We start from the raw sequence: 27,695 nt of genomic DNA, 5'->3' as shown, positions 1-27,695 counted from the left end.
AAATGTTATCTCTTCTGATAAATATATTTCTAAGCTCGTCGCTGAATTAAATGTGTTTAGTTCTGTTAAGCTAATAGCATTTTATTTTAAACATTTAAATTCGATCAAAAGATTACAAAATATTTTTTATTGTTTAATATATTACATTGTAAATTGGAACTTTTAGCTTGCACAGGAACTAAAATCTAAAAGCGATGTACAAAATTTAAGTAATTAATAACTATTATACTGACAAGTTTTTATGAAATGAAAAATACCTTTAATTCGTTTTAAACTTTATGCCTTGAAAATGAAAACCGACAAATGTCCTGCCAGAGTATTTAAGTAGAGTTTCCTGTTGATCAGTTACAGCTCCTCGTGCACATTGGAATGCTTTCGCTCCTTCTCCTTAGGAAATCCCCAAAAATAGGAGGGAAAACCGTGAGAGTCTCGCTCTCTTTTTACAAAAGCGGAGTAAGAAGAGATGCAGTTTCCAATAAAGTGGTTCGACTGACCAAGAATGGCCAAATCCAAGTAAGGATCGTCCTCTGGCAGCTTGTGTACACTAATGCCCATGCGACTGAGCGCCGTGCTAAGTTCGCCAATCATGTGATTAGAGTCGGAAGCCACAAAAACAGACTTTATCTCATTGTCCGGCTGGGTCTGGCGCACGTTCTTGATGGTCCTCTTAAGCTGGCGGATGATGGCCTCCTTGGAGGGCATACAAAGCTCCGGATAGAGGGCTCCTCGTTCGTTTTTATAGCCCAAACATTGCGGGGAGGCGAACAGGTGCTGGCTATCCTTGACGTGCTCGCAGGCCCTCACCCAATCGATGCCGTTGCGTAGGTGTATGCCAACGAAGGCGCCACGTGGCAGTTGCTCCCTGATGAAATCCCTAGACGCGTCCCTGTATCTCTGGCTCCACTGCATATAACGCTGCAGCTTGCAGTTCTCCAGCTGGACAGGAAAACTAGCAGGAGCTCCGGTGAAGGCGAGAACAGGCCAGGACTCCGCCGGATACTTGTTTTGCCACTTAGCAGCTTCGTTGCTGTGGTGGACATCAAAATGCAGTGGCGCATAAAACTCTGACCTCACAAAGTCAATGTGGAAGGTGTCCCAAAACGGACCGAACGGATTCCCATCCTTGGCGTGGCAATTGGGCTTTTCTGGGTCGTTCTTTTCCTGCTGCAGACTGAAGCGCTCCTTGTAGCAAAATGACACCCGTTCTGACTCCGGCCACAGGTCGTCGGCTAGGTGCCACATGAAATCCGCCATGGTGATGACGCGATGGTACTCCTTTAATGGTTCCACCTCAAAGTACGTGTTGAATGGCACCTGGCGGGATCGCAACTCGCCCCTGCGATACTCAACCCACGGCGGCAGGATCAGGGTGCGATTTAGGGCCTTGGCAAAGGCCAATGAGCCCAGAAAGTGGTCAGCCTGGTTGCCGAAGCGTCCTTTAAATAGCGGGCTTTAATGGGTTTTCCAGGTGGAATAAAATCGAAACTTACCCATGCAGGGACAGTAGGTGAGATAGCCATTGGGATCCCCTCCTAATTGGGCCCATGTTGAGCTAATTAAAATACAAATTAAATTTACAAAGCGAAGCTTCATATTAAGCCACTGCATTCTGCCGGCTTCGTTTGCCTTTGACCAGGTGGCAGCTCTGTGCAGTAGGGCGGCTATATTTGTAAGAAAGCAATTAAAATACCTGTTGAGAAAGTTCAAAAAAAATCAATGCTATTTTTTTATAAAAACTGTACTTTTATTTAAAAGATCATATTTTACGCATCTGACCAAAATCAAATTTTTCACTAAAAATGGTACATCTAGTTAATGCAGCGTATTGTTTTGAGCCAAAAAGCTTCGGTCTGGCAACATTCGTTTTTTCAATCAGATGTTATTGTTATTCTTTATTTATTTATTTTAAGCTTCTGACAAAATTTTATAGATTGGAGAATGTTCGGCCTGTGAGTACAATCTGCCAGGATTATTTATAGTCGTAACCTCTAATTATTTACACAGCAGGACTGTATTCCGGACTTTCAACGGACAATTTGCATCAGTTTCTGTTCGTAAATGTCGGCGTAACTTCTCGGAAGAGGCTTCCCATACGAATAGGCCCTTTAAATGGCGGAAGCCCACTGGCGTGCACACGGGCATCAACATTTACAACCATGGAATGCGCCAGAAGGTGCCACTGATCCTACGGAATCCCCAAATGGTCACTTGGTACACCTGCGGACCCACTGTCTACGACTCTGCCCATTTGGGTCATGCCAGCACATACGTCAAGGTGGACATCCTGCAGCGCATTCTCCGCGACTACTTTAAACTCAACCTAGTGACGGCAATGAACATCACGGATGTGGACGACAAGATCATCAAGAGGGCCCAGTTATCCGGCCTTGACTGGCAGAAGATGGCGCGGGCCTATGAGGCAGAGTTCCGCCAGGACATGCTGCGCCTAAACGTCCAGCCTCCGGATGTGCGCAGTCATGTGACCACCACCATGCCAATCATTGTCCAGTTCATCCAGCAGCTGATTGCCGAGAAGCAGGCTTATGTGACGCCAGACAAATCTGTGTACTTCGATGTGTCTAAGAGTCAGAACTATGGAAAACTGCAGAACCTTGGTCTCAGCGAGGAGAAGTCGGACTCTGTGAAAAGGAACACGGCGGACTTTGCGCTGTGGAAGGCGCGCAGGAGTGGCAGCGAGCCCACCTGGTCGGCTCCTTGGGGCGGCGAAGGACGTCCCGGCTGGCACATCGAGTGCAGTGCGATCGCGGGCCTGTTCTTTGGCCGCCAGTTGGACTTCCATGCCGGCGGCTTGGATTTGCGTTTCCCGCACCACGAAAACGAGGAGGCCCAGTGCTGTGCCCGCTACAAAACAGACCAGTGGGTAAACTACTGGTTGCACACCGGACAGCTTCACATGGTTGGTGACCCGCAGAAGATGTCAAAGTCCTTGGGAAACACCATCTCCGTGACGGATCTTCTCAAGAAGTACTCCGCCGACGAATTTCGGATGGCCTGCCTTCTGTCCAACTACCGCAATGCCATGCCTTATAGCGATCAGTTAATGCTGACCGCTCGGCAGACCCTGCAGCGCTTCAAGAACTTCCATGCGGATCTGAGTGCCTACACACAGTTCCTCAAGCCGGTCCACTTGATGGACGAAGGCGCACTAAAGTCTCAACTGGCCCACACCATAACCGAGTTCGATAATTGCCTGCGAGATGACTTTGATACCGCACGTGCTATTGGCGTACTGATGGATCAGATGAGCAGCATAAGTCGGTGCATCAACGAGCAGCAGGTGGACGCCCAGGAGGAGCCGGCCTATTGCATGGATCTCCTTCTGGCAGCTGGAAATTTTATTAACCGGGCCATTGTCACGTTTGGGATGTCGGAGTTGCTCGAAAGAGAATCGATGCAGGAGAACGTATCCTCCTCGGAGCACGGCATCGATCCATCTTTGTTAGTGGACGATGTGATAGACGTTCGAAGGAGGATGCGGGAGAACGCCACCTCTGGGGATGTTAAAAACACCCAGCTTTTGGCCGCCTGTGATGAGCTAAGAACTTTGCTTCAACAGCACGGCATACAGGTGCGCGACCACAAGCAGGGAAGCTCCTGGGTATTCGCCGTGTCCTGTCAAAAGCCCGATGACAAGAGCAAGAGCTCTGCCGAATAAAAGCCATTCTGTTATTCTTTGGATCGTTATTACATAAATGCATCTCGCATGCGTAGTCGAAAGGGTTGATCGGGTGCCACCGCGTGCTCCGCCTTGTACAGGTCCTTGGTGATGAGATAGTCTCGCACTAGCTTGAAGAAGGCTCCCATGCTGGTAAAGGCCACAAAGCTAATGGAGAGCACGAAGTGCCACTCGACGCTCTCCGCACTAAGCGATCCAATCTCCACCAGCAACACGGCCGCCTGAAGGATGGCCAACGTGGAGTAGATGATAGTGGGGTTGTGGAAGAGTTTCTATAAAGTTCAAAAATAGCTTTAAATTAGGGAAGAATATACGAAAATAATTAAAACAATTTGATGAAATTAAATAAAGATAGAAGGATAGGAAAGGCATACGCTGTGAAACATACATAGAATCGCACATGACTGGCGTTTCCCGGTGTGGCCACTGTGACCACGCCCTGGCTCCTGTATAGACCCCCGTTGTGCTTCACCACGGTGCCGTGACCGTAGGAGGAGTATTTCGACCAGGCGAGGGCACTTGCGGCTACTATCAACTGCGAGGGCGCCGGCTCTCGGTCGATGCGCTGCCAGCAGCCTAAGTGCAAGGTGGCCCGATGCAAGGTATCACTGTACTTGGCGGGGTACAAGAACACGGCGCACAGACTGAAGGCCCCCAGACACACGATGATGCAGTGCTGGGCAGCTCGGAGTACGTTGTACTGGACACTGATGGCCAGACAGCAGGGCACCAGGCCGCTGTAATAGGCATTAAGCATAGAGGTAAAGATGAGCTGCTTAAAGCGCTTGTTGAAGTCATGACGCAGTGTCTCCACTTCGTCCCGAATGTGCACCGCATTGGTGGTGCAGCTGTGGACTGGGAGATCGTTTATATACACGCCGGGCAGCTCGAATCTGGTGCGAAGGAATGGTTCCAGCTGGAAGCCAAAGATCAACAGGTAGATGACCACTCTAAAAAAAAGACTGTTTAAGTGACTACTAAATAGTAATTTGTTTTTATGCTTACGGATACGACAGAAAGAGGAGCAGCATGTAGGTGTGCTGCTGGTACAGCTTCATGGCGCAGAAACCCAACGCTAGCTGCACCAGGCCTCCGAATCCGTATTTGATGCTAAGCCGAATGAAATGACGGCTCTTCTCGTTGCCCTTCTTAATCTTCACCAGCAGCAAGCAGTAAATCAGTCTTCGCGAGTTGAGTATGAGCAGGAGATAGCGTAGATAAGGATCTATCAGTTCTATGTTCTGTGGGCAGGGAAACGCATAAATGTTCTGTAGATTTGGGTAAGGATCCCGGGCAAACCCACCACCATGTGTCTGGTGTGCGCCTGGGGCAGCCACCAGTTCGTCCTGTAAATGTTGATGAACTGCACGATGGCGGAGCCCATGGTGAAGGCACACATGATGAGTTCGCTGAGCCATTCGGACGTGGTGGCGTGCTCTGGAAAGGGAATGTGCTTCGGCATGGTGGTGGCCGGCATCTGGGATTGACCCGGCTTGGTAGTCAGCAAATGGGCGTAGGTGTCCGGCGTTTCACTGGAGCTGCTGCCATCACTACTGCGCTCGTCGTAGGTCATTTTTAGTTTTTTAATTTATTTTTCCTGTAGCTACATTTAAACAAATTCAAGCGTAAAAGTATTTGTGCGGGCGGAGGACAACAAATGGAATATAAACAGTGTTGGATATCGTAAAAAGTTGCTTAGGTTGCATGAGGGTAGTAAAACACAATCCCAGAGGGTTTTGCAATTAGCAGTAAACTAAAATGTATTTTGGAATTCATGTTCCTTCAAGATTGGTATTAACGGGCTAGATAATTAAAATTGAATATACATTTAATTATTTGTAGTTTTTATTTATAAATCTGTAATGAATAAGTTTTCAAGTAAAAACCTAGCTACGCCCATGCCAACAGCTGTTTATGACGCCTTACGTTTACCAACACCGCCGGCCGGTAGTTATCAGATGCCTTTGGTTTTGTAACTGTAAAATATATTAAAATACCCGAATCAAGCGAAAATGATGCGTTACGAGGGCAACGAGAGGCTGGCGGATGAGACAGCATGTGCGGGAGTGCGTGCGGACCTGAAGATGTGCCTGCTGGAGAGCGAGTGCTGCCGAATGGGCAAAACCCCGCGCCAGTGCCTCCAGGACAACAACGTGCCACCAGAGTGCCAGGTGCTCCGCAACACCTTCTACGAGTGCAAGCGCTCCCTGGTGGGTCCCGTCCCTATAATCCATTCATCAACGTTCCATCTAACATAAGGCATTTCTTTCAGTTGGACAACCGACAGCGCTTTCGCGGTCGCAAAGGCTACTGAAGTTTTAACTTAAATTATATTTCTAAGCGCTTAAAATACAAACAATTACACACATAAACGGGTTTAGTCCATTAGTTGCGACGGCGGCGGACGCGAGATATACGCCAGGCATTGGGCTCCTCGTACTTGTTGTACAGCGGCTCCAGGCGCTGGTTCTTCTTGAATTTGCTCAGCTTCGTGGGGTCCGAGAAGCGGAAGAAGGACGGAGCAAACTCCACTAGCCACTTGGGATCGATGGTGGTCACCTCCCGCATATACTCCTTCGTGGTCTGCACCAGCTCGTGGTAGATGACCCACTCCGGTTGGCGATTGAAGAGAGCACTCGACGGATGGATATACACCACTTGCGAGTCGACCAGGGTGCGGTAACCCTCCTGCGGATCCTTCTTGGCTGCGTTGCGGAAGAAACCCGAGCAGATGGCCTTCTGAATCCGCACAGAGTTCTTTCCGGCGGACACCACATCCAATTTGTGCCTGTCCATGATCCCCAGCAGTTGTTTTCTTACATCCTGGCTGCGCTTCAGGGTTCGTATCTGGACGAAGTTCTCGTAACACCAGGCATTAGAGAATTTGTTGTTCTTCCAACTGTTGTAGACAGCAAGCAGGGTCAAATGGTCACCTGTAAAGAAAGAAAGGATTAGTAATCGTAATCTGGAAACTTGAACTACATAAGAGGAAGCTTTTGGGCCTGCACTTACCTTCCGCCTGATTGAATTTCGCCTTCTTCTGGTCCGCCAGCGCTTGTTTGTCCTTTGGCCTGTAAAACACATTCTGCACACTAAGCATCGAAACAATAGTCAGAATCTCATCGGAACACTGCAGGGCAACAGACATGATAAGCATCTTGGAGAGATTCGGCTCAAGGGGAAACTCCGCCATGCGCCTGCCCAGCCGAGTAAGCAGGCCTTCGTCATCCAGCGCTGACAGAGAATGCAGTTGCTCCAGAGCCATTACCAGGGATTCCACTGGCGGTGCGTCCATGAAATCAAAGTGCAGCAGATCGTTTATCCCCATAGTTTTTAGCTGCAGTACAGTGGTGGCTAGATTGGTGCGCTGTATTTCCGGCACTGGAGTGGGCAGCATTTCATCTCGATACGCACGCTCCGTATAAAGGCGATAGGTTTTGCCAGGACCCGTCCGCCCGGCTCTTCCCGCTCTCTGTTTGGCGGCAGCTTGTGAAATCGGAGTGACCACAAGCGAGTCCATGCCCGTCTTTGAGTTATACACCTTCTGCTTTACGAAACCTGGATCGACCACATAGAATATGCCGTCAATGGTGAGGGAAGTTTCAGCAATGTTGGTGGCTATTACAACCTTTCGGCTTCCAGCGGGCGCAGGATCAAAGATACGCGTCTGCATTTCGGATGGCAAAGCGGAGTACACCGGCAGTATTATCAGTTCAGGGACATCTGGTCCCAAGCTCTTCATTCGTTCGTAGAGGATCTCGCATGCTGTGTCGATCTCTTCCTGACCAGTGAGGAAGAGCAGAATGTCACCAGGTGGCTCTCGCAGATGGATCTGCATCACTGTGATCAGCGAGGCGTCCAGGTAGTCCGTTTCCGGTTCCTTCGTATACAGAACCTCCACGGGAAAGGTTCTTCCGGGAATTGTGAAGATAGGCGCCTTGAAGAAGTACTGCGAGAATTTTACCGCATCCAAAGTGGCCGATGTGACAATCAGCTTCAGCTCCGGCCGCTTTTGCACGGCTGTCTTGAGCAGACCAAAGAGCACATCCGTGTGGATCGTCCGTTCATGAGCTTCGTCCAACATAATCACCGAATAGCTTTTCAGCTCGGCCTCCATTAGACACTCGCGGAGCAACATACCGTCCGTCATGTACTTAACTATGGTCTCCGGGCTGGTGCAATCCTCGAAACGAATGGTGTAGCCGACCTCCTGGCCCAACCTGCAACCGTACTCCTCCGCCACGCGCTTGGCCACCGACATGGCAGCCACTCTTCTGGGTTGGGTGCAGCCGATCTTTCCTCTGGCAGTGAATCCACATTCGCCCAAGTACTGGGTGATCTGTGTGGTTTTTCCGGAACCAGTTTCTCCAATGACAATCAGTATTTGGTTGTCGGTAACCGCCTTGATTAGATCATCACGCAGTTTGTAAATAGGCAACGACTGGCGCTGCTCGACGAGCGTAAGATCGGTTTTCTTGCCGAAGGAGGACTTCTTACCGCCGATAACATGCTTCTTCCACTCTGGAACTTCAGCCGGTGCGGCACCCATTCCACGCATATTGGCCGCCAGGCTCCGCGAGCTTTCCTCCTCCGGCAGTGGATCGATCCAGTTCTTGTTAAGGCTCGTTGGCAGAGCTTCCATCTCCTGCTCGCGTTGAAGCATCTTCTGCTCGCGACGCTCCTTGGACAAGGCCGACTGCATCATGGCGGCTTGGGCGAGGGAACCATCCGGATTCTTAACAATCCTCACGGGAGAGAGGTCATGTAAAGCTCTGCCGTGACCGGAGAGGAAGGGAGGCTCCTCTTCCACAATCTCTATTTCGATGTCGGCTTCGTCGTCTTCATCTTTCGGCAGCAGACCCGTTTCCTCATCGAAATCCGGCATCTCACTCCTGTCTAGCACACCAGAGCTGATCATCTGCTTGATTTCCCAACGTTCGGGACTGGAAATTCTTGTCACTCGCTTTCTGGACTCGTGTTCATCCCCATCCAAGCCATTGCCTTGCAGGTTCAACATGGATGTGCTGCTGCTGAAGGGTCCATCTGGATTTCGATCCCTCAAAGACTCGTCGTCCTCGGGCGCGTGTGACAGCGGATTGAGATCCCTTCCGCTTTCCTGATCCGCCTCCTTCATGGACAGCGAAACCTTTTGGCCCGTGATGGACATCACCTTCACTTTAACCGTCTGATTCCGACTGACCACCTCGGTGACGTCTGTCACGCGACCTTCGGCCCTCAGCTGTGAAATGTGGACTAATCCCTCCCAGCGCTTGCGTAGTCCAAAGAGCTGCACGAAGCAGCCGAAGGGCACAATGTTGGCCACCTTGCCGGAATAGATCTTGCCCGCCTCGGGATCATCGGTCATTGCAGCGGAGGGTGGAGGCATCTTTTCGCTGCGATCGCGTTCCTTGGAGCGATCTCTTCTGTCCCTACGTTCTGTGGAGCGAGAGCGACTGCGTCGACGCCGTTCGTGGCGATCCCTTGAGCTTGATCTCCTGCGGCGACGCTCCCTGTCACGATCGCGATCCTCGCGAGATCTGCTCCTGCGGCGGTTTTCCCGGGATCTGCTGCGTCGTCGGCGTTCCTTGTCCCGTGATCTGCTCCTGCGGCGATCTGAGTGTCTGTCCTCCCGCGATTTACTGCGTCTTTTGGTGTCGCGGTCACGATCCCTGCTCCTGCGCTTGTGACGATCTCTGGAACTGGTTTCCCTGGACTCTTTGACGTGTGTCTTGCCCTCACCCGGCGCCAGAGCTTCCAGCTCCAACATGGCTGCGTCAACGTCGCTCATGTCGGATTTTTTGTGTTTCTCGGGCCGCAATTTCTCCGGTTTCTCCTCCTCCTCGCCCTCGCTACCCTCCTTTTTGCTGAACCTGTCATTGGGCAAAGCCAGGCCGGGAAACAATTTCATCAGTTGCGATTTCTTTTCCTCCTTCTTATCCCCAACGGGCTTCTCGTCGCTGGCGCCGCCAGGACGACTGGGACGCATCAAATTGATGATGCGCTGCAGGTTCTGGACCAGAGAGTCTGGAAATTCGGCGCCATTCTCCAGTAGTGCCTTGCGAAAGGAGTCGTACGTGCGATTCTTGTTCTCCAAATCGATGATGAACTCGGCCAGGTCCTTGTCGTTGATGCCCAAGTGGTTGTCCAGTTCCGTGCAGATCTTTGAGACCAGCGACAGGTACTCCAACTGCTGCAGCTCGTCCATGCCGCCAGAGAGTCCAAGTTTACTTTAATTTTCAATAATTTGTGGTAATTTCAGAAAGTTTCCCTCTTCAACAAAATTGATCAGCTGTTTTTTCACGCCGCGGTGTTGGTCAATGGCCGATCGAGGTGGCAACGCTAGCCCCTATCACTCGGTTTTTGACGCTCCGCTTATTTTTGTTGAGTTTTTGTTGCCAAAAAATAAATAAGTCTCTGTTTTGGTTGAACGCATATTGGAATATGTCTTCATTCTTTGAGTGCTTCAACAATTTCGTGCAGAGCGGCGGAAATGTAGCGCAAAATGTGTCGCAGGAGGAGGAACAGAAAATCGCGGCCCAGCCGCTGGACGGTGAGAAGGAGCTGGTGCCTCCCACCAGTCCCACGCCCAGCGAGAGTGTAAGTAGTGTTCTAGCTAGCGGGTCAAGTCCTCCACAAGTCCTTGATTTTACATATTCGATTGTCTGGTCATTTGTTGTGAAATAGAGTAAATATTGCCGCAGGGCCTGAGATTCGGGGCAGTCGCAGAGTTGCCGGATCGCACATTTCAACCAGAAATGTGGCAACCTTGCATTAGGCACGCCATATTTTGCAAGAAAGAAAATTCGCGTAGTGCTCTAAAGAATACCAGAAAATCAATAAGAATTGCTGGTAAAATTGTCTAAAATCAGTGCGAGGCGCGTGTGACTTTTGTTCGGGCCAAAGGTTAGGGGGTTGTGGCCATTTCAGCTGTTCTCGAGCGCCGCAAGTGCGACAACAACGTAGAAGAAGAAGAAAATCAACTAAGGCAGTCAGTAAAAATTGAAATTCAACATTAAATATGAAGGAAATGGCGAGCACCAGCGGGAATCACACCCAATCTGCGGAGGACACCACCTCCTCAATAATCACCTACAGTCCGAGCAAATTCTTGACTCGCGTTGGGACTGGCAAAAACACATACTCTACACATACACACACAACAACAACGACGGCGGCGACCGCAACAAAAACAAACAATACGCCAATGGGCGGAGCAAGTGCCTCGTACTATGTGGTGAAGGCCGGCTCCCTGGGCAGCGCAGCTTCCATGACGGGATCCATCAAAGTCAGCTCGCCACCGAAGGCTCCGCCGGCGATTAAGTCGCCCGCCCTGATAATCACATCGCCCGCCACACCAACCGAGAGTGTAATGATAATCCTGTCACCACTAACCAGCACTGCATGCTCACCCAAGTCCCCACGCCAGCTCACTCATCTCACTAATGTTCCTCCTAACCTTCAGCAAACACTAATACACTGTTTTTTCCCAACAGTCCAGCACCATTTCGGCGCCCAGCGAGTCCTCCTTTGGCGAGAAAATGGAACACAGCTATATGCGAGATCCGCCGGTCCGCAGCGAGGTTAACAATGGCCTCATGCCGACCAGGAATATCCTGGTCCGACACCCACCGCAGTGTCCAAGTTGTCACACATATCCACAGCACGAGGAGTTGGCGGAATTGCAGCAGGCACATGTGCCGCCATACGACGAGATTGCCGCCAAAGAGGCTATGAACGAGTGCGCCCGCATTGCGAAATACGTTAAGAACAACAATTCGGATGAACAAGATTGGGTGGCTCGCGTGAATCAGTGAGTACTTGGCTTGGTATATTTGAATGCTCTGTAATTCCAATAATTCCTGCACAGATTTGGTTGGACGCCCATGCAGCAAATGCTGTTCGAGAAGGTATGCTCCATTCTGGACCAGGATCAGTTAGCTCGCCTGGCCAACGATAAACGCCAGCACGAGGCCATACACCGACGCGTGAGTGCAGACAAGTCCGCCTCCAGAATGCGCAAAGCTCTGGCCAGCGTGGCCTGGGAGTCGCGCATTACACAGTGGATCCATGCCCTACTTATGGAGCACCTGTCGCCCTCGTACATGGCCTCATACCTGGAAATTCTACAGACGCTGAAAACTAAGTTGCCTACTTTGATTGACAAGATGTTGTTCAGCAGACCGCTTAACAATAGCCAAGAACTGCTGGCACCAGTGATGAAAAAGCGCTGGGAGCCGAACATCTTGCCCAAAGGGCGTCAGCTTGCACACAATGCCATCATGGTGGTGCTGCCCACAATGCCTACCAGCGGCCCAGTCTCGGACCGCATGCAGAAGTGGTACCAAGCACTGGCCACCATCACCCAGGTGGTGCAGATTACGCTGCCAAATACGAGTAGGTTTATAACTATAGAAATCATGATAAGCTAAATTAACAACATGTTATTCTTCTTCAGACAACAGAATTGGTAATCAGAACCTGGATCAGGTGGCTGAGACCATTGTGTCCCTCACACGCGTCAGAATTCACGAATTGCGCACGGATAATCCAAATCGTGGCATAATTCTCGTCGGCTTCAATGCTGGAGCGGCCTTGGCTCTGCAGGTTGCACTTTCGGAAAGTGTGGCTTGCGTGGTATGCATGGGATTCGCTTACAACACAATGCGTGGACCGCGTGGAACGCCCGACGATCGCATGCTGGATATTAAGGCGCCTATACTCTTTGTTATAGGGCAGAATTCAGCCCGCACCAGCCAGGAGGAAATGGAGGGTTTGCGCGAGCGAATGCAGTCGGAATCCTCACTGGTGGTGGTTGGCAGTGCAGATGATGCTCTCCGTGTTCCAAAAAGTAAGCGGCGCATAGAGGGCGTCACACAGACCATGGTGGATTCTATGGTGGTGGTAAGTTCACAGGAGAAAGGATTAAAAACATATCAACCTAAAATCAACTCGTATTACAGGAGGAGGTCTTTGACTTTGTAAATCGAACCCTGAGCAATCCGCCTGGACCCCGCATGCCCACGTCGCTGATGCACCATCAAGGGTACCAGCGCCAGCAGAAGCAGTCAACTCACATCCTCGCCGATGGAAATGCAAACAAGGCTGTTCAGCAGATGCGTAAGAGGAAGGCTGACGGTGGTCAGGACGATCCAATGGGTCAGCCGGTCAAGTCAAAGTTTGTGCCTCACAGTGAGTACCAACATTCACATTTCGATCGTTTTATCGAGCAAAACCTCATTATCCTACTATCCATCCCGCATGCTAATCCTCTAATCACGTACACATAACCATTCCCAATCAAAATAACAATCCAAAGACCGCGTTCACAAGCCGAAGCCACCGCGCCTCATTGATCCGTTTGCTGCCAAGCGAAAGGGTAAATCATCACGGGTCTTTCCCACGTGCCACTTGTGGCTGCCACCCCGATTCATCAACTAACATTTCTACCCCCTTCAGTTGGAAGACCCCGCACTCGCCCTCTTCCCAATGTCGGTGGCTCGGCTGGCTCTGGTGGCCAAAAAGGTGCACCTCATCCAGACAAACCGAAACTGAGCAGCGAAGAACTAAACCAATCCATTGAATTCATACTAGATGATGCCCTGGACTACGAGGACGTACAATCCACTGCAGGAGGATCCGTTGCCCTCCCCAAGGTGATTAATCCAAATGTTCTGGGGAAGCAGCTGCCGCCCGTCAATCTAGCAGCCGGCACCAAAATCAAGATGATACCATCCAACCAGTTTGTCCAGATCAAAACGCTTCCATCGCAGAACAAACTCATCAACTACACAATGAACAAGGCTGGCGGTGGACCAGGAAGCACCGCTACCATTGGCAGCATTGTAAAGACGCTACCCAGCTCAACGGTTGTTGGCCAGCAGATATTTACGCTGAAAACGCCCTCTGGTCAAACGCAGCAGTTTGCAACAGCGGCCCCATCTACGAGTGCAGCTGGCACATCGTCATCCTCAACGACGGGACAACAGAAATATACGGTGTTCAAAAACGCCAATGGAATGACAATGCTCAGCCTTACCAAAAATGTGCCCACAACAACAAGCAGCAGCTCTTCGGGGAATTTGGATTTGTCCAACATTATCGACATGCCGATTGTTTTTGCCGACAACGAAGGCAACATTCCCGAGCATCAACAGGCGGATAAGGATGTTAAGCCAGGTTTGACCTAGGATCGATTCTCTGTTTGTTTTTATTAATTAACCTTTTTTTTATTTTACAGCCCCCATTCGTCCCGCCAATAAGACCCCGCTAATAATTAGCCAGAAGATCATTAAGGAGGCCAATAAACCCCCAGGCATTGTCACCAGCAGTGGAAGCATTAGTGGCGCCAACAAGCCAGGCAATATTGTGCTTAACAAAGGCCTCCATCAGTTGTTCACACCGTCGACTGGAGGAACAGTTGCCGGACAAAATAAAGTGGTATATCTCAACAGAAATACAATGAAACCAATGGGAAATATGGTGTCAGGTGCGCACCGCGTGCCCATAAGAATTGTGAGTAACCCAAAAACTGGAGCAGTGACGACCACCACCACCAACAGTCCTCTGATGGTGGATCCTGCCACAGGATCTCTGGTTACCGGTGTTAAGACCGTCAATGTGCAGACCATCAAGCCGACGGCAACTGGCCTTGCGCAAGGAACTCTCCGTCAAGCCGGCAACGTGGCCAACAAGACCTATCCCCAGTTTCAGGTGATCAATAGCAACGCAAGGGGGACTCCAAAAACAGTTTCCAGCGATGGCAAGATCCCTATACGTAATATCTATTACCAATCCGCTACCGGACTTAAGCAGGTTCCAGTGCAGATGGTCGCGAATCGTGTACCTGGCGGAGCTGTTGTCTCAACAACACCCTCCTCATCTTCTGGAGCTTCTGCCGTGCGCCGAGTGGTTAACATTGGTCCTGTCTCCAAGTTGACGGCCTCGACCACATCAACAACAACTTCGACCGCGGCCTCTTTAACTCAAAGCAAACAATAGGCTTAAAACATATATTGTTATCTTGGTTATTTTAATATAATGACATTTAAGGATCATATCTCTGTAAATATGTTAAGAAAGCCATAAATAAGTTGGTAATTAAGGGGTCTTGAATACTCTCCTTAACCATTATTTCAAGAAAAATTATTTCATTTAAATAAAAGAAAAAGATTTAAGTAAATTAATAACAAAAGCTTAAATGCAAGTTCTGGGAACTCAGCGAACGCTTCGTTTGCAAACCTGTGCAAATTCCACGTCTGGGTTTAAGGTTACCTTATCATGGTCTGATATGATTTAAGCTCGTCTATATCATTAAAACAAATGTATCTATATACTGGAGAGTAAGGGAAAACAGGAAACAGTGGCGGCGTGGGAATATTATTGCTCAACGATAAACTATAAAAGTTCTAAAAATGCTTTTTTCCAAGTGCGTTGGTTTGAAATGAGAGTCCCGAGAGGCTATTTCTCTGGCATTATATAATCGTATGTGTTCACACGGTTGCCTTGCCATCAGTGTTTGTCAAAATGTGGTAGAATTTTTGCTTAGGATTGCATTTAGCAGCTCGCTGAAGGCAAGCTTCAACAAAGAGGTACAATTTCATTGAAGCTCCAAGGGGCATGTGCATGGAAATTATACAGACATAAATATATACATATATCTTAATTTTTCTTGGTATATGCCTCACAATTTTATGTAGTTCAAGTTAACCCATTTAAGAAGAATCACAAAATTAATTAATTATTAATGCCGTTTCAATAAGGAATACATATGTAAACAGTTTAAAGGGAAGATATTTTTCTCCTGGAATAATTAAATAGGGTTAATTAATTTGTACTATTAATAGTCCTACTTCGGTTTTTGTATATAGTTTTTTTTTCTTATTTTAGTGTTCATAAGAATTATAATTTAATAATTATTCAATAATTTTAATGTACATTTGCTGTATACAACTTTTATTTATGTAAGTTTTTTTAAGATTTAAAAAATGGCAAATATTTAGAAAACCAAAATTAAATAAGAACTAAAATTGTCAGATATTTTTTCGCGTGTCTTTATTGGGTTAAATACCCATTTTGACCAGTCAGCAATTTGTAGAGCGAATCGCGCTCAAAAGCTAAATAACATTGTCGGGACTCGGCCAGCATAATGATATTTCTTTACTTATGAATTCTTATTTGCATTAGTATTAGTCATATATTTAATTACATTTTATGTACAGTTTGACAGAGTGAAGATATATATAAAGATAAATATGTATATCTCTCAACTTTTGTGGCGTCAAGGGTATTACCGACATGCTGCGCTTTTCGGGACTTCAGTAGCGCGCCAAACATGATCGTGAACAGATCGGCAAGAGTTATACGTGATCATCAAGGATAAGCCAGCGGAAACTGCAGGATCAAATTCGGATTTTAAGTGAAAGTTATAATATGTGAAATATTTTCTTTGAAAGTCAACCACAATTGAAGTTTTGTTGATCTCAATTTTTTAATTTATCCAACATTGTATCCTGACGTTCACAACACAAATTTTTCATTTTTCAAAACCTCTCTCAGCCGTTCAGTATAACTTAAAAATTAAAAACAAATGGAAATATTGACTAATTTTTGCAAACTCCTGTTTTTTTTTTTTAAAAAGGATAAGTTTAATATTTTGAAAGTCCCGTTAAAAATATATTCGTTTAAAATACATCTAGATTTATTGTAAAAATTTATATTAAACCATACAAGGATATTCAATCTGTATAATACACCTTTAAAATTCATGCAATTTTAGATACAAAGTGATACAAGTTACATACAGTGATACAAGATACATACAACAGTTAAAAAAGACTGAAATCATTTTTAAGTTTTTAGTGACGTAAAAAGCTTTTTTTTGAAACATTTTACTTAATTGCTACAGTAACTAAAATTTAAATTAAAATTGTGTTTTTTTTTAAAGGCTTAATTCCCTTAATTTTTAATTGTTTTTTTTTTGTTATTTTAATTAAAATTATACTGTGTGAAAAAAGTGTTTCAATATTAAAGGTGTATAAAGGTATATAACTTTTAAATGTTTAAAAAGGCTTTAAAAATAGTGCTTCAGTGCATTAATTCCTTTCATCCCGTTTTATAAATTTCAAAACCTAGTAAAAGACTCCACAAGTCCTCACTCAAATCCCTTGCAAATATACTAACAAGCGCATGTATTCGAGCAGATTTTTAATCCTGGGAAAAGGAATCATCCAATGGCGCGGAGTAAAAATAGCGAATGTCAATAACATTGCAATCTCACTGACTCTTCAATAACTTTTTTATCTTTGATTCTTATATTCAATGTGTGTCTGACAATTTTAATATTTTTCCAGGGCAAGCATTCGCCAGGAGAAGCAGAATCGTAAAGTGGAAAAACAGGAGCGGGAGCACTCAGTCAACCATTTGCTTACTCAAAAAATTGATTGCAAGAGAAAGCATAAAATGTCCAAGAAAGCTGTTTTTAAAGTTTTTTTTATTTTGTGTTTAGCTGTTTTATTTGTTAGTGTGTTAAAATTTTTTCGATGATTTTTTTGTTTATATATAGTTATTTAAAATAAGTTGTTTTTAACTCTACTCTTTGATAAATTAATTGTTTTAAGATTTACAAATAAGTATTATATATATTTTTATTTATTTATTTTTAAAAATTTGTTTATACATCTGTTTTTTCATTAAATTCGCATTTGTTGGCATACTTAAATTTTATTACAAGGATCCGGGAATCGGCCACTACCTTGCATTCACGTGATGAAAAAACGCTGACACTATCCCGGATTTAATGGGTTATTTATCTCACATTCTGAGTTCAGTGTCATTTTGTATTTTTAATTATAATAGTTCATGTGATGTGACGTAGTGGAACATACCTGGATTTGCAAACAACATAAGGTGTTAATAGTAACTGAGTTACAAATCTAATTTATTTTTTATTTGCTGAAAAACTTCACAATTTTTTTTATTTGAATTATAATATTTTTGTAGGTTTTAAGGCTTTTGTCTCAATACAATACAATAAATACAAATAAATATTTATGACTTTTATTTTCTTGTGATTTTTGTTTTCCCTTTAATTACATCTATGTTTTTAGGTTCTGTGAATCTGTGATCAAACTGGCTTTGCATTAATGTCTTTTCTCGCCAATTTCCTTACCTTTCACCATATTCCACCTTTTGACTTTCTTGCAGTAGCTGCGTTGATTAAAAGTTTAACCTTCTGCACCACCTCATCATCCGCTACCACCGCCTTAGCCCAGCAACTAGCCAAGCAAGTTCTATTTGTAGCAACAAATTACAAACAACACGGTCCGAGGATTTGTTGGCCAGTATCGCAGAATAGAATATAATGAATAAACATTGGCACTGGTCGCGTAATTCGTTTACTTATGTTTATGTTATGTTTACTTAATAATCGACTAAATAATTTAATAAATGTTCGTTCGTCGCCTAAAAAATGATTTTCAAATTGACTTCTTGAAGAATTTTTAATTGGAAAATAATAACAACGTTGAAAATAAGGAAATAAAACTAGTTAGATTCATATATATAATATATATATATATATTCTTAAAAAGGAAAATAATAATTTTTATTGAAATTACATTTTCCTGATTTTTAAGTTGGATTCTTTAATGTTCCATATTCAATAAAAAGCTATACAGTTTGTTTCGGCTTTTGAGGGTTTTTTAAAGATGGAACTTATGGTGGCAGATCTGGATCAACGTTTCTCAAATTTGGATAAAACGGATGGATTGAGCTCTGTGGGACTGGGCTTTAAAAGCAATTTTAAATTTCGGTCTCAAAATCAATTGTCATCGATTATTTGAGAATATCGATACATCGATACACTACCGATGTAAGCACCGGTGTTTTCCACCTCTAAAACAGTTGTTTACCGATTCTAAGCGATCCCTGGCGGCATCGTAAGTTCTAGGAGCAGGAGCAGGGGAAGTCGAGCACTTCTAAATCCTTCGCCATGGACGACCAGGCGTGCCCGCGGTGCAAGACCACCAAATACCGCAATCCGTCGCTCAAGTTGATGGTCAACGTGTGCGGCCACACACTGTGCGAATCCTGCGTGGACTTGCTGTTCCTGAAAGGATCTGGCGCCTGTCCCGAGTGCATGGTGCCGCTGCGGCGCAACAACTTCCGCGTCCAGCTATTCGAGGATCCCATGGTGGAGAAGGAGGTGGACATCCGCAGGCGCATCCTGCGCGACTACAACAAACGGGAGGAGGACTTCGGCTCCCTGGCGGAGTACAACGACTATTTGGAGGAGATCGAGGACATTGTGTACAATCTGTGCAACAACATCGAGATCATCGAGACGAACAAGCGGATCGAGGCCTACAAGCGAGACAACCGCGAGGTTATCCAGCGCAACAAGACGCGCGTGGGTCGCGATGAGTACGCCTTGGAGGAGATGTTGGAGCTGGAGAAGGTGCAGGAGGAGGCGCGCCGGAAGGAGCTCGACGAGCTGGAGAACGAGCACAAGAAGAAGAAGGCCCGCGACAAGCAGGCGTTGATCGAGGAGCTGATGTACAGCGGCAAGGATGCCGCCCAGATTGTCACCGAGTTCGCCGAAAAGGCGGAGAAGCAGCGCGAGGAGGAGAAGCAACTGCCGCCCCCGAAGCCGGCCAACGAATTCTCCACGGGCATCAAGTTCGGCCAAACGGCCGATCCCAGCCTGCTGCCCGTGCCCAAGTCGGAGGAGGGCCCTCTCTTTGTCTACGAGCCGCTGATTGCGCTCACCGAAGGTCCCGCCATGCCGCCCACCAGCGATATCGAGACCATGGGCTACATCAACCACATACGGTCGGAGACGCCGCAGGAGAACGCCGGCGGATTCACCTCCACTTTGGCCTGCGAACGGGCGCTCCAGGAGGCGCTGCAGGGCCTGTATTACACGGCCACGTTGGGAGTGGCCACGGGCACATAGCCCCGCAAGATGGGAACTTGAAATGGTCGCACAACCAGAGCACAGAACGCTTACTTTTGTTGAACAAATGTGTCCTATATGAATCCATTCAGTTAACTCGTAATCTGCTTAATATATTTTTTAATGAAATAAATGCTGTATCGTATGTTATGAACGACCCATCTGTCGCGTTTTTTAAGGATGAACAAAAGAAACAGTTGCAAGCCCTACGCTATATTTCAACTCTATTTGTTAAAAACAAGTATACATTTCACATACTTGTATAACTTGAACTTAAATTCGTTTAATTGACTCCTTTAGCCAATAAGTTGGTGAATCGAGTTTTGTAAAGGACTCTTTTTTACTACTTTTCAAGTTTAAGAAATCGTAAAAGTTAATAAATAACTAGTTAGATAAAAAAGCAATAAGCCGCTTTAGGAAGCTTAAAATATTTGGTCCCATAAAAAAAAAAATGGGTATACTTTTGATTACAGACTTGGTTTTATTTTAAATACTTTTTAACAGTAAATATTTATAGGCATAGCACATATGCTAGATAAACATACATTGGATTTAGTTGGGCTCTTTATACATTACACAGATTACAGTTTAATTGTAAGGTAGTACCTCGTCACATCCTTAGTTCTACTTGCACAGTAAGAGGTAAATGTGTTCTGCGATCGTGCCACTTGCGAGATTTTGGCCACAGATGGACTATCCTAGCCAAGTACATGAACTGGTTAACTTAGCGACCTATGCATGGGCAATGGGCAATGGGGGAAGATTACAGAGTGCCGGACTGGTGACAATGAGTGAGATTAGGGTATATGACTTGTAATACATTTGAAATGTTGTAAACTTAACTATGAGCTCATGAGTTTCGCAATGCATCTAGGATGATTAAATATACACAATTAAAATAAGCTGGGAAGGAGGCTTCATATGTGGATTGGATTACGCTACTGGGACCGGATGCCTCAAACGATGCTCGTGGAATGTGGAAGCAGCGACTGGCGATAAGTGCCAGAACTATCAAACGTTCACGTCGGTTGGTTGGTTTACATACGCCTAGTAGTTAGATGGTAGCATAACATTTAATTTAGACATAAATTTTGGTCTTAACAATCTAATTAAAATGTTAACATTTAATAATAGTTTTATCGCACACGCCTTTTGTTGATTATACATAGCTATAATTAGAATCGGTTGCATGCGCTATGATTGTTTGCCAAACTCTACTGATAGGTTACTCGTTGACTCGATTCGCTTTGTTGCATATTGCGTCCGCATCCGAGTGCACTTGGGCTGTCTGGCGAGTCTACTCCACTTGCGAGTGTACACTTATACTGGTCGCTGCCCCATAACTCTGGGATATCTGGGGCAGATACTTCTGTATTGCTATTGGTTTTTTTTTTTTTTTTTTTTGTGGGTGGATGCGCAAAGCAGACATCAGCAGGCAGTAGTCATAAATTGCACCTCTAACTAAACAGAATCGTCTGCAATAAACAATTAGTTGAGTTATGGCGAGCTGCAAGTGAGCAAGTGATCACGAATACGCACCGTGGTACCACCATTTAGTCTTTTTGGGATTCTTATTGCAGGTCTTTACGTAGAGCGTGTTGTCCGGTGGACGCTTCTTCTCGCGGCAACTGCTCAACATGGAAGCTATGCTAAGGCACACGGATTGCACGGACAGCGCCGGCGACCAGTCCTCGGTCAGAATGGATAGGCAGATGTGTCCATTGCTGTAGACATGTGGATGCACGGGTATATTGCTGCCGATAAAGGTCACCTGGCAATTAAAAACAAACAAAAAAAAAAGGTTAAGACCACCATCATCGCTTTTCCTTTGTTCAGTTGAAATATTACCTCTGGCGAATCAAAGGGATATTTATTGTTGAATTTGAACAGCAGCTGGAAGTCCTCGCCCTCGTAAAGTGTGCCCTCGAAACCTTTAATGTTTATTTTCCATCTGTAAGCCAAAGAGAGTTATGAGTGTCAGCCTCCAACAATGGTGGGCTTTGTTTTCGACGCAAGTTGCTGAATTAAGCTCATTTATTTTTGCGTATTATGTGCTTGAATTAAACCAGTTTCAGTTTTCGCTGAACTTGGCCCACTCTGCTCTACGTAGTCCGTACTTACTCGGATAAGTTTTGCTGTACGCTTTCGGTATCCACGGTCACTCCCGGTGGCGGCTCCTTGATCAAGGACATCAGCTCTTTGTGCAGGCGGCGCTGTGGGGTGAAATTACCAACAAAGGGTTTTGAATTAGTCAATGACTTGGGTAGTTCTAGGCCTATCTTATCGCGAAACACACCTTCAGCTGGGCCATTCTACTTAAAGAGCTCTCAAAACTTATTTTTTCCGCTCACCTTATCTCTGCGCCATTTCTCCTTTGGCTTACAAAACGCCAATATACGCTATATGGCGTATACATAAAACGCACATATATATATATATAGAACGCAGAGCACGATAAGATAAAAACAATTGTCACAGAAATGTATAGAACCGTCGATTGTTTTTCCGTCTTTCGGTTCTACCTTATCGAATCACTCCCACTTGCAGGCCCATTTTCGAGACCAAAAACAAGTACGAAGTCAATTTCGCCCGTTCGGCCCACACATTTGAGCTGCTGATAAACAGTTTGATCGATAAGGGCAGGAAATTTGCAACAGGAAGAACACGGAAAACAAATCGGAGAACCCACTCGAAATCAAGAGAACGGAATCACAGAGATTTCTGAGAACTCAAAATACTATACACCCATGACGCAATGGCACCACTATATATTTTTTTATTTCGACCAGCTGTTCGAACGTGATATCTGGCCAAAGTTCAGTTTTATCCCACTGATGGATGTATACTTGCCTCCCAGCGCGAGTTGTCCAGCTGCAGGGGTTTGCCGCATTTGGAGACCGGCGGCGTTTTGGGTTCTTTGGGTTCGGTTATGATCTCCGACTTGGGTATTTTGTCTTTGGGTTTTTTGAATAACTTCAGCATTTTGTAGTTATTGTTCAGTTGTTCTCACAGTTGTTCACTACTTTCAACGACAGTTCTGTCGCCGTTCACTTGTCTAAATATTTCACAGATATTTCACGACTTGCTAGACTGCTAAATTTGCCAATTTTGTGTTTTAGTTATTGCTACACTTCAATATGCCAGTGCTTTTCCCAGGAGGCGAGTGTGGGCGAGGGGCCTGGCAGTCATTTCATTCGCGGACCGATTCTTGTCGACCAATTGCGCCAACGTTCGTGGGACGACTGCAGGAAAGCGCCGAGAAATTTGTGGGAGAGACTGCAGGGCGAGTCGAGTGACGAAGCGACATGTTTCGGTGTGCGTAGTCGTCGGTGCTTTCGGCACCTCACTAAACAACACCCACCACCCGCCACCACCCCGCTCACCCGATCTATATTACGTTTTGCACTATCAAAAATGAGCATTCGCAAGTGCAGCGAAACGGCCCAAACTAGTTTGTTAACCTGAACAAGTTGCCAGCACAGCTGGTTTTGTGCTTAAGTTTCGGAATCGGGTTGTGGCTGAGTCTCCCAAATCACGAGATGCTTCCGTACACCCGCCTACCCGCGAAAAGTATTGGCAAAAATTCTTATCAGAGCACTGCCCTGGCACGCAGCCATTAGCTGATAAGTCCCCGATTAGATTACAAACAGATAGGTATATCTATATATAAATACAGTGAGGGAAAACTCTTTAAATAAAGTTCACAGTTTTTAGAAACTTTGGTAACAAGAATACAAACAACATTTTAGGACTATAATAGATAGTCCTACAATTTCGAATTTAGGTTAAAATCTGCTACAAAACCTTTTCTAGTTTTTTCAGTTTCATTAAATTTATTTATTAATTAAAGTGCTTTTATACTCTATATGGCTAATAAAACTAGTTCGAATATTGGCGTTTGTTTAGATAGCTAGGATGATTGTTAGTAGATTTCTAAAGTATTATTTTCATCAATCAAGTTTGAGAGAATTTAAAAACGTTTAATGTTCTTGGTCTGTTAATGCCATTTTGCTCAGTGCAGATACTCAAACAAAAGGGAAACAAGTGCTCAAGACGGAGGCATACGTCAATGGGGCATACATTTCAATTGATGGAACAATAAGATCTTCGGCATACTGAAATGAAATGAAGACGAGTGTCTGCTCGTGATTAAAAGCAATCAAACAGCGCCCTACACGATGATCGATTATGTAAGTTAAACGCTGACTTACAGCAAAACTAGTTCTAAACGAAGCGACAGATCGACAACCACTTAGTGTGGCCAATTAAAGCGGGTCTATTAAAGCAGCAAAGTTCCGCGGCCAGATAGTAAATGTGCTTGGACCCAAAGGCCCCCAAATGCGAAATACTGAGCTCTGAAGTAGGCCAGACCAATAAACACGCGCCTCGCTTTGCGGGGGTTAGATGCCGTTTATTTTAGACTCAATCAAATCTAGAGAGCAAAACAAAAGCCGCTTGAATCACATGGAAATAAATAAATAAATAAATTGCAATTGAATGCCAAAGTCTAGGAGAAGAACGTTGGCAGGGAAATTTTGGCCAGCGGGGAAACAACAACGAAACAACAGCTAAACAATGGACTTTAAGAATTCTTCAACAACAAAAGCCAAGCAGAGTGTAAACAAATAAACCAGCAACTGCCAGACTTAGGGGGCAGCGGAAGGTTGCTGTTTTTGTTTTTTTTTTTTATTTATTTATCATTTTTGGAGAATATTATTCGGGTAAACACAATTCCTTGGTCGCTGCTGATGATTAAAGCGTGCCATAGACGAAATCTTTGGGACTGATAAACGTTTTAGCAGCTGATAAAACCGCAATAATTTGGAGGTAAGCCAGAGGGTGAAGGACGATTAGCGTAGACATAAACATCTGAGATGTGGGTGGTGATGGGAGATGGGGAAATTTAATGAAATGGGGGGCGGGCATGAATCACGCCTCTCGAAAACAGTTTGGAAATCGCATTTGCTGGCCAACCTTGGGCTGTGAATCACACGCCAGACCAAAATAAACTCTGGCCAAATTATGCAACTGGGTGGCCCAAGGGCCCGGCCCCAAAGCCATATAAAGCGATTTCCTGAACCGGAGAAATGCTAAGCGCATTACAATAGAGGTGAAAGCGGAAGAACCACAGAGGTTTGGGGTTGATTATATACTGTCGCTGCAACCTTAAACTTGCCAAATGAGCCACCCCTGCCCTTCACCGGCGGTCGATAAATCATCTAGTACGTCATCGCCGTACAATTGTGACGTCAGAGATCGTGTACTGGGGCGTTATAAATAAACGAAAACCTGATGCGCCAGTTTTGGCCTTATCATCCGGTCCAAATGAGAGTGGCAATCGTCATGTGTCACGTTCGCGGCGGATGAGCAACGAGTTCCAGACCGCTTCGAGAGCATCTCCTTTGCCGATTGCCGCTGATACCCAAACATATAGCTAAAAAGAACACTTCGAAACGTAAGCCATCAAAACGAGGACGTGTTGTTGCTGCAGACACGTGAAAGGCGCATGAAATTACATTAATATGAGATACATGCTGCCTAGAGGAAAAGGCAACGCCAATCGCCAAGCACTTAAATTGAAATTAATGAAATGTATCACATATTGCAAGCGATTTAAACACAAAGGTGTTGTTTCTCTGCGATTATGGCGTTCTTAATGGAAAGGCGATTGGAAAATGGCCGGGTAAGTGGCAATACGCTTAAATCGCATTAAAATTGCGCAGGTAAATTTCTATCTTTTAAATCTGCCGGTCAGCGATCACGTTTCTCAGGTCAGCGACTTCAAAAATCCGCCCATTTTGGCGACCTTATCAAGGGGATACTTTCAGAGAGATGAATTGCCGTTCTGCCATATGGATGTCTTCCAATAACTGCCTTTTAAACTCCCCCATTAATCGCTTGTTGTCACGGGGTGCTAATAAGGCAATCACTTCCTTATGGCGATGCTTTTGTTATGGCTGATATTCTTTGTGATTGGATCGCGAAATATGCCCATGCATATTTCATGATGCCCGATCAATTTGGAGGCTTGGTACTTCTTGATTTTCCACTACAGTCGGGCTCCTATAACTTGAACACAGTTTTTAATTAAGTTGATTGGAATAAGGAAGTGCTCAACATGTATATATAAGAGATCAAGCTTGTTAAAGACTTAGTTCGATTTATAGGACTTTGACTGTAGATTCCTCTGTTTCAAAACATTTTAAACTGGTTCTGTGGACTGCTGGCTATAGCTTGCTGTTTATTTTTAGAGTCCTAATGCGTATCTACCGGCTGGGAGCGCCGGCAATTAATGTGCTTAGCGCGTGCCAAAAAATTGTCAGTTTGGGGGGACGGTTGGCAAGTGTTAAGGGGGTCCCTGGGAAAAACTGTGCGCAACCGGTAATCAATTGTTTGCTAATGCTGAACCTGCGCAATTTGGAACCGATTTAATGTATTTCGGATTATGAATTTCGCGTCACGGATAATATGGCAGAGCGGCGCGTGCGAATTCGCGTGGCATCGAGAACTGAATGCGAGCGCTGTCACTGGCGTTGAGCTTCTATTTTCGGCGGACGGGCGAGCGATCCGAGTGAGCCATATATACGAGAGATATAGCTTGGGAGCAGTGATGGTAATGATACATTTTATATTTGCCAACACAAAGCACCCACCAAAAACCAGCAAGTTCTTCAATAAACATTTATTCTATATAAGGTAGAATGTAAATATTTTATATCTTTGTCATAAAAGATATCTGGAATGTGTATATGCGAGTTTTAATGGAATTTATAGCTTTTATTTACATATATGCAAAAATGAGATAAAGTTCGGGGAGATGTGTACACAACCATAGAAAAAGAATAAGACAGGACATAAGACAAAAGTACCTCAAAATTAATTAATAATTAATTAATTATTGAGGATAAAAGAATGTTTTAAATAAACGTTGTAATATTTTAGACTTAAATGAAATTAAGTCAAAAGAATCTCTAAAAATTAATAACTTTTTGCATTGTATTTAAATGCTACTGTTTAAACTTATAATTATGGAACTTTTGTAACTCCACAACAAGAATTCTAAAATTAAGGCATTTTATAGGACTTTGGAGAAAAGCTATAGGAGTTGTTACCATTGTATCTTACTAAAACTCAACTAAGTATTTAGATGCTTTCTTAACTCCAAGTCTCAAAAATTGATTACCAACAATCGCAAATTTATAGACTTTTGGGGAGTTGTACCATCTAGGCACTCCCTTCTCTGGTTGGTGGCACCCCAGAGGGCGATGAGCTGGCCAGGATGGAAGGTTTAGGCCACAATGCAAGTGCATTGTTTACGTGGCGTAAACAGTCATTTTACCAAAGGGAAAGTGCAATGGATGCCGTGTAAACATTTCGCCAGTGGGAGGCGGAGGTCACCGGTGGGTGTCGCAAACAGCGGATCGATTGCCGGGTTCGCAATTAGCAACCGGGGTCAGATGACCTCGAGCCGCAGAGGAAGGCATTCAATTATATAATCAATATGGGGGCTTAAGAAGGAAGCTGGACGGGCTTATCATCGCTGAGCGCTGCGTCACTTTTTTCAAGTCCGACTTGCTGGAACGATAAGATGACGTTGAACCTACTGGCGAAATGGGGAACTTAACGTGCGATTGCGGAAGGCAAACCTTCTGGCACTGTAAACATTTGCCCAGCTGTGAGGTGGTGCCCCTGCCATTCGTATAAACATGGGAAATATGAAGACAACAATGGAACTCACCTCGCTGGGCGACATCGAAGACATACTACTTGTCCTGGGGAAATCCGTACTGGTGTTCCTGCCGCTTCCTGCTCAATTTCTGGCTGCTCCGGTCGCTGGCTATCCTTTCCGTTTCGTGCTTGGCCGAAATCGTTGCTGCTCGATCTGTAATCCCTGGTTTTTGTGTTTTACTAAGCAAATGTTATTAGAAAAATAAATATCTGAGCGGACAGTGTGACCCTCGCGGCAGTGTTGAACAGTGTCGGCAGGCCAACTAATGAATCTTAAAATACCGCAGTCAGCTGTTCGGCGCTGTTGGTATTTATTTA

General features: G+C 45.3%; 8 protein-coding genes across 18 annotated transcripts; 4 read left to right on the top strand and 4 right to left on the bottom strand.

Annotated features, from left to right (window-relative positions):
* Positions 1-65: 65 nt before the first annotated feature.
* LOC108149806 (GDP-fucose protein O-fucosyltransferase 1) lies at positions 66-1,641 on the bottom strand. Of its 2 annotated transcripts, XR_001774645.2 has the most exons (3): positions 1,491-1,641; positions 258-1,436; positions 66-185 (listed from the first exon to the last, which is right to left on the bottom strand). XR_001774645.2 is itself a non-coding variant. In XM_017277672.2 (2 exons), the coding sequence occupies exons 1-2, from the start codon at positions 1,606-1,608 to the stop codon at positions 346-348; spliced, it is 1,209 nt and encodes a 402-aa protein (XP_017133161.1). In that variant the 5' UTR covers positions 1,609-1,641; the 3' UTR covers positions 66-345. The 2 variants fall into 2 exon arrangements, 1 of the variants encoding a protein (XP_017133161.1); XM_017277672.2 differs by having other exon boundaries at positions 66-1,436.
* A 208-nt stretch (positions 1,642-1,849) lies between these two features.
* On the top strand, positions 1,850-3,690 carry LOC108149815 (cysteine--tRNA ligase, mitochondrial). 2 transcript variants are annotated; one of them, XM_017277685.2, is made up of 2 exons: positions 1,850-1,949; positions 2,008-3,690. In XM_017277685.2, the coding sequence occupies exons 1-2, from the start codon at positions 1,939-1,941 to the stop codon at positions 3,674-3,676; spliced, it is 1,680 nt and encodes a 559-aa protein (XP_017133174.1). In that variant the 5' UTR covers positions 1,850-1,938; the 3' UTR covers positions 3,677-3,690. The 2 variants fall into 2 exon arrangements, with proteins under 2 accessions (XP_017133174.1, XP_017133173.1); XM_017277684.2 differs by having other exon boundaries at positions 2,005-3,690.
* Positions 3,688-5,360, bottom strand: LOC108149816 (transmembrane protein 39A). The gene is made up of 4 exons (XM_017277686.2): positions 5,001-5,360; positions 4,703-4,938; positions 4,086-4,647; positions 3,688-3,969 (listed from the first exon to the last, which is right to left on the bottom strand). Exons 1-4 carry the CDS (start codon positions 5,268-5,270, stop codon positions 3,706-3,708), a joined length of 1,332 nt encoding a protein of 443 aa, XP_017133175.1. The 5' UTR covers positions 5,271-5,360; the 3' UTR covers positions 3,688-3,705.
* A 276-nt stretch (positions 5,361-5,636) lies between these two features.
* Positions 5,637-6,069, top strand: LOC108149769 (cytochrome c oxidase assembly factor 5). Its single transcript, XM_017277605.2, has 2 exons — positions 5,637-5,907; positions 5,970-6,069. The coding sequence occupies exons 1-2, from the start codon at positions 5,710-5,712 to the stop codon at positions 6,009-6,011; spliced, it is 240 nt and encodes a 79-aa protein (XP_017133094.1). The 5' UTR covers positions 5,637-5,709; the 3' UTR covers positions 6,012-6,069.
* LOC108149767 (ATP-dependent RNA helicase DHX8) lies at positions 6,009-10,127 on the bottom strand. Its single transcript, XM_017277595.2, has 2 exons — positions 6,710-10,127; positions 6,009-6,630 (listed from the first exon to the last, which is right to left on the bottom strand). The coding sequence occupies exons 1-2, from the start codon at positions 9,900-9,902 to the stop codon at positions 6,083-6,085; spliced, it is 3,741 nt and encodes a 1,246-aa protein (XP_017133084.1). The 5' UTR covers positions 9,903-10,127; the 3' UTR covers positions 6,009-6,082.
* LOC108149768 lies at positions 10,113-14,876 on the top strand. 8 transcript variants are annotated; one of them, XM_017277599.2, is made up of 9 exons: positions 10,439-11,063; positions 11,191-11,507; positions 11,565-12,091; positions 12,153-12,598; positions 12,658-12,886; positions 13,014-13,073; positions 13,154-13,219; positions 13,289-13,873; positions 13,935-14,876. In XM_017277599.2, exons 1-9 carry the CDS (start codon positions 10,716-10,718, stop codon positions 14,693-14,695), a joined length of 3,339 nt encoding a protein of 1,112 aa, XP_017133088.1. In that variant the 5' UTR covers positions 10,439-10,715; the 3' UTR covers positions 14,696-14,876. The 8 variants fall into 8 exon arrangements, with proteins under 8 accessions (XP_017133090.1, XP_017133093.1, XP_017133092.1 ...); XM_017277601.2 differs by lacking the exon at positions 10,439-11,063 and adding an exon at positions 10,113-10,294 and having other exon boundaries at positions 13,154-13,873; XM_017277596.2 differs by having other exon boundaries at positions 13,154-13,873.
* Positions 14,877-18,585: 3,709 nt separating this feature from the next.
* LOC108149844 (CDK-activating kinase assembly factor MAT1) lies at positions 18,586-19,803 on the top strand. The gene has a single exon (XM_017277721.2). The coding sequence runs from the start codon at positions 18,687-18,689 to the stop codon at positions 19,647-19,649; it is 963 nt and encodes a 320-aa protein (XP_017133210.1). The 5' UTR covers positions 18,586-18,686; the 3' UTR covers positions 19,650-19,803.
* A 307-nt stretch (positions 19,804-20,110) lies between these two features.
* LOC108149760 (ubiquitin-conjugating enzyme E2 W) lies at positions 20,111-27,589 on the bottom strand. Of its 2 annotated transcripts, XM_017277575.2 has the most exons (6): positions 26,058-26,157; positions 22,500-22,742; positions 21,771-21,862; positions 21,498-21,600; positions 21,189-21,420; positions 20,111-21,124 (listed from the first exon to the last, which is right to left on the bottom strand). In XM_017277575.2, the coding sequence occupies exons 2-6, from the start codon at positions 22,629-22,631 to the stop codon at positions 21,111-21,113; spliced, it is 573 nt and encodes a 190-aa protein (XP_017133064.1). In that variant the 5' UTR covers positions 22,632-22,742; positions 26,058-26,157; the 3' UTR covers positions 20,111-21,110. The 2 variants fall into 2 exon arrangements, with proteins under 2 accessions (XP_017133064.1, XP_017133065.1); XM_017277576.2 differs by lacking the exons at positions 22,500-22,742; positions 26,058-26,157 and adding an exon at positions 27,388-27,589.
* Positions 27,590-27,695: the final 106 nt, after the last annotated feature.

The sequence above is a fragment of the Drosophila elegans genome, unplaced genomic scaffold (assembly GCF_018152505.1).
Source record: "Drosophila elegans isolate 14027-0461.03 unplaced genomic scaffold, ASM1815250v1 contig_183, whole genome shotgun sequence".
Classification (NCBI taxonomy): domain Eukaryota; kingdom Metazoa; phylum Arthropoda; class Insecta; order Diptera; family Drosophilidae; genus Drosophila; species Drosophila elegans.
The sequence above is the reverse complement of the archived record's forward strand: the minus strand, read 5'-3'. Positions and strand labels throughout refer to the sequence as shown.

What these genes read in the sequence shown, in the direction of transcription:
- LOC108149806 (XM_017277672.2), bottom strand. Translation starts at nt 1,608, where the DNA reads ATGCAGTGGCTTAATATGAAGCTTCGCTTTGTAAATTTAATTTGTATT. An exon ending in CACCTACTGTCCCTGCATGG is followed by an intron (nt 1,437 to 1,490) that starts GTAAGTTTCGAT and finishes CGCTATTTAAAG; the next exon opens with GACGCTTCGGCAACCAGGCT.
- LOC108149816 (XM_017277686.2), bottom strand. Translation starts at nt 5,270, where the DNA reads ATGACCTACGACGAGCGCAGTAGTGATGGCAGCAGCTCCAGTGAAACG. An exon ending in CTCCTCTTTCTGTCGTATCC is followed by an intron (nt 4,648 to 4,702) that starts GTAAGCATAAAA and finishes TCTTTTTTTTAG; the next exon opens with AGTGGTCATCTACCTGTTGA. An exon ending in CCAGTCATGTGCGATTCTAT is followed by an intron (nt 3,970 to 4,085) that starts GTATGTTTCACA and finishes TGAACTTTATAG; the next exon opens with AAACTCTTCCACAACCCCAC.
- LOC108149769 (XM_017277605.2), top strand. Translation starts at nt 5,710, where the DNA reads ATGATGCGTTACGAGGGCAACGAGAGGCTGGCGGATGAGACAGCATGT. An exon ending in ACGAGTGCAAGCGCTCCCTG is followed by an intron (nt 5,908 to 5,969) that starts GTGGGTCCCGTC and finishes CATTTCTTTCAG; the next exon opens with TTGGACAACCGACAGCGCTT.
- LOC108149767 (XM_017277595.2), bottom strand. Translation starts at nt 9,902, where the DNA reads ATGGACGAGCTGCAGCAGTTGGAGTACCTGTCGCTGGTCTCAAAGATC. An exon ending in GAAATTCAATCAGGCGGAAG is followed by an intron (nt 6,631 to 6,709) that starts GTAAGTGCAGGC and finishes CTTTCTTTACAG; the next exon opens with GTGACCATTTGACCCTGCTT.
- LOC108149768 (XM_017277596.2), top strand. Translation starts at nt 10,716, where the DNA reads ATGAAGGAAATGGCGAGCACCAGCGGGAATCACACCCAATCTGCGGAG. An exon ending in TGGGTGGCTCGCGTGAATCA is followed by an intron (nt 11,508 to 11,564) that starts GTGAGTACTTGG and finishes ATTCCTGCACAG; the next exon opens with ATTTGGTTGGACGCCCATGC. An exon ending in TGGTGGATTCTATGGTGGTG is followed by an intron (nt 12,599 to 12,657) that starts GTAAGTTCACAG and finishes CTCGTATTACAG; the next exon opens with GAGGAGGTCTTTGACTTTGT.
- LOC108149844 (XM_017277721.2), top strand. Translation starts at nt 18,687, where the DNA reads ATGGACGACCAGGCGTGCCCGCGGTGCAAGACCACCAAATACCGCAAT.
- LOC108149760 (XM_017277575.2), bottom strand. Translation starts at nt 22,631, where the DNA reads ATGCTGAAGTTATTCAAAAAACCCAAAGACAAAATACCCAAGTCGGAG. An exon ending in TGGACAACTCGCGCTGGGAG is followed by an intron (nt 21,863 to 22,499) that starts GCAAGTATACAT and finishes TTCACCCCACAG; the next exon opens with CGCCGCCTGCACAAAGAGCT. An exon ending in ATCCCTTTGATTCGCCAGAG is followed by an intron (nt 21,421 to 21,497) that starts GTAATATTTCAA and finishes TTTAATTGCCAG; the next exon opens with GTGACCTTTATCGGCAGCAA.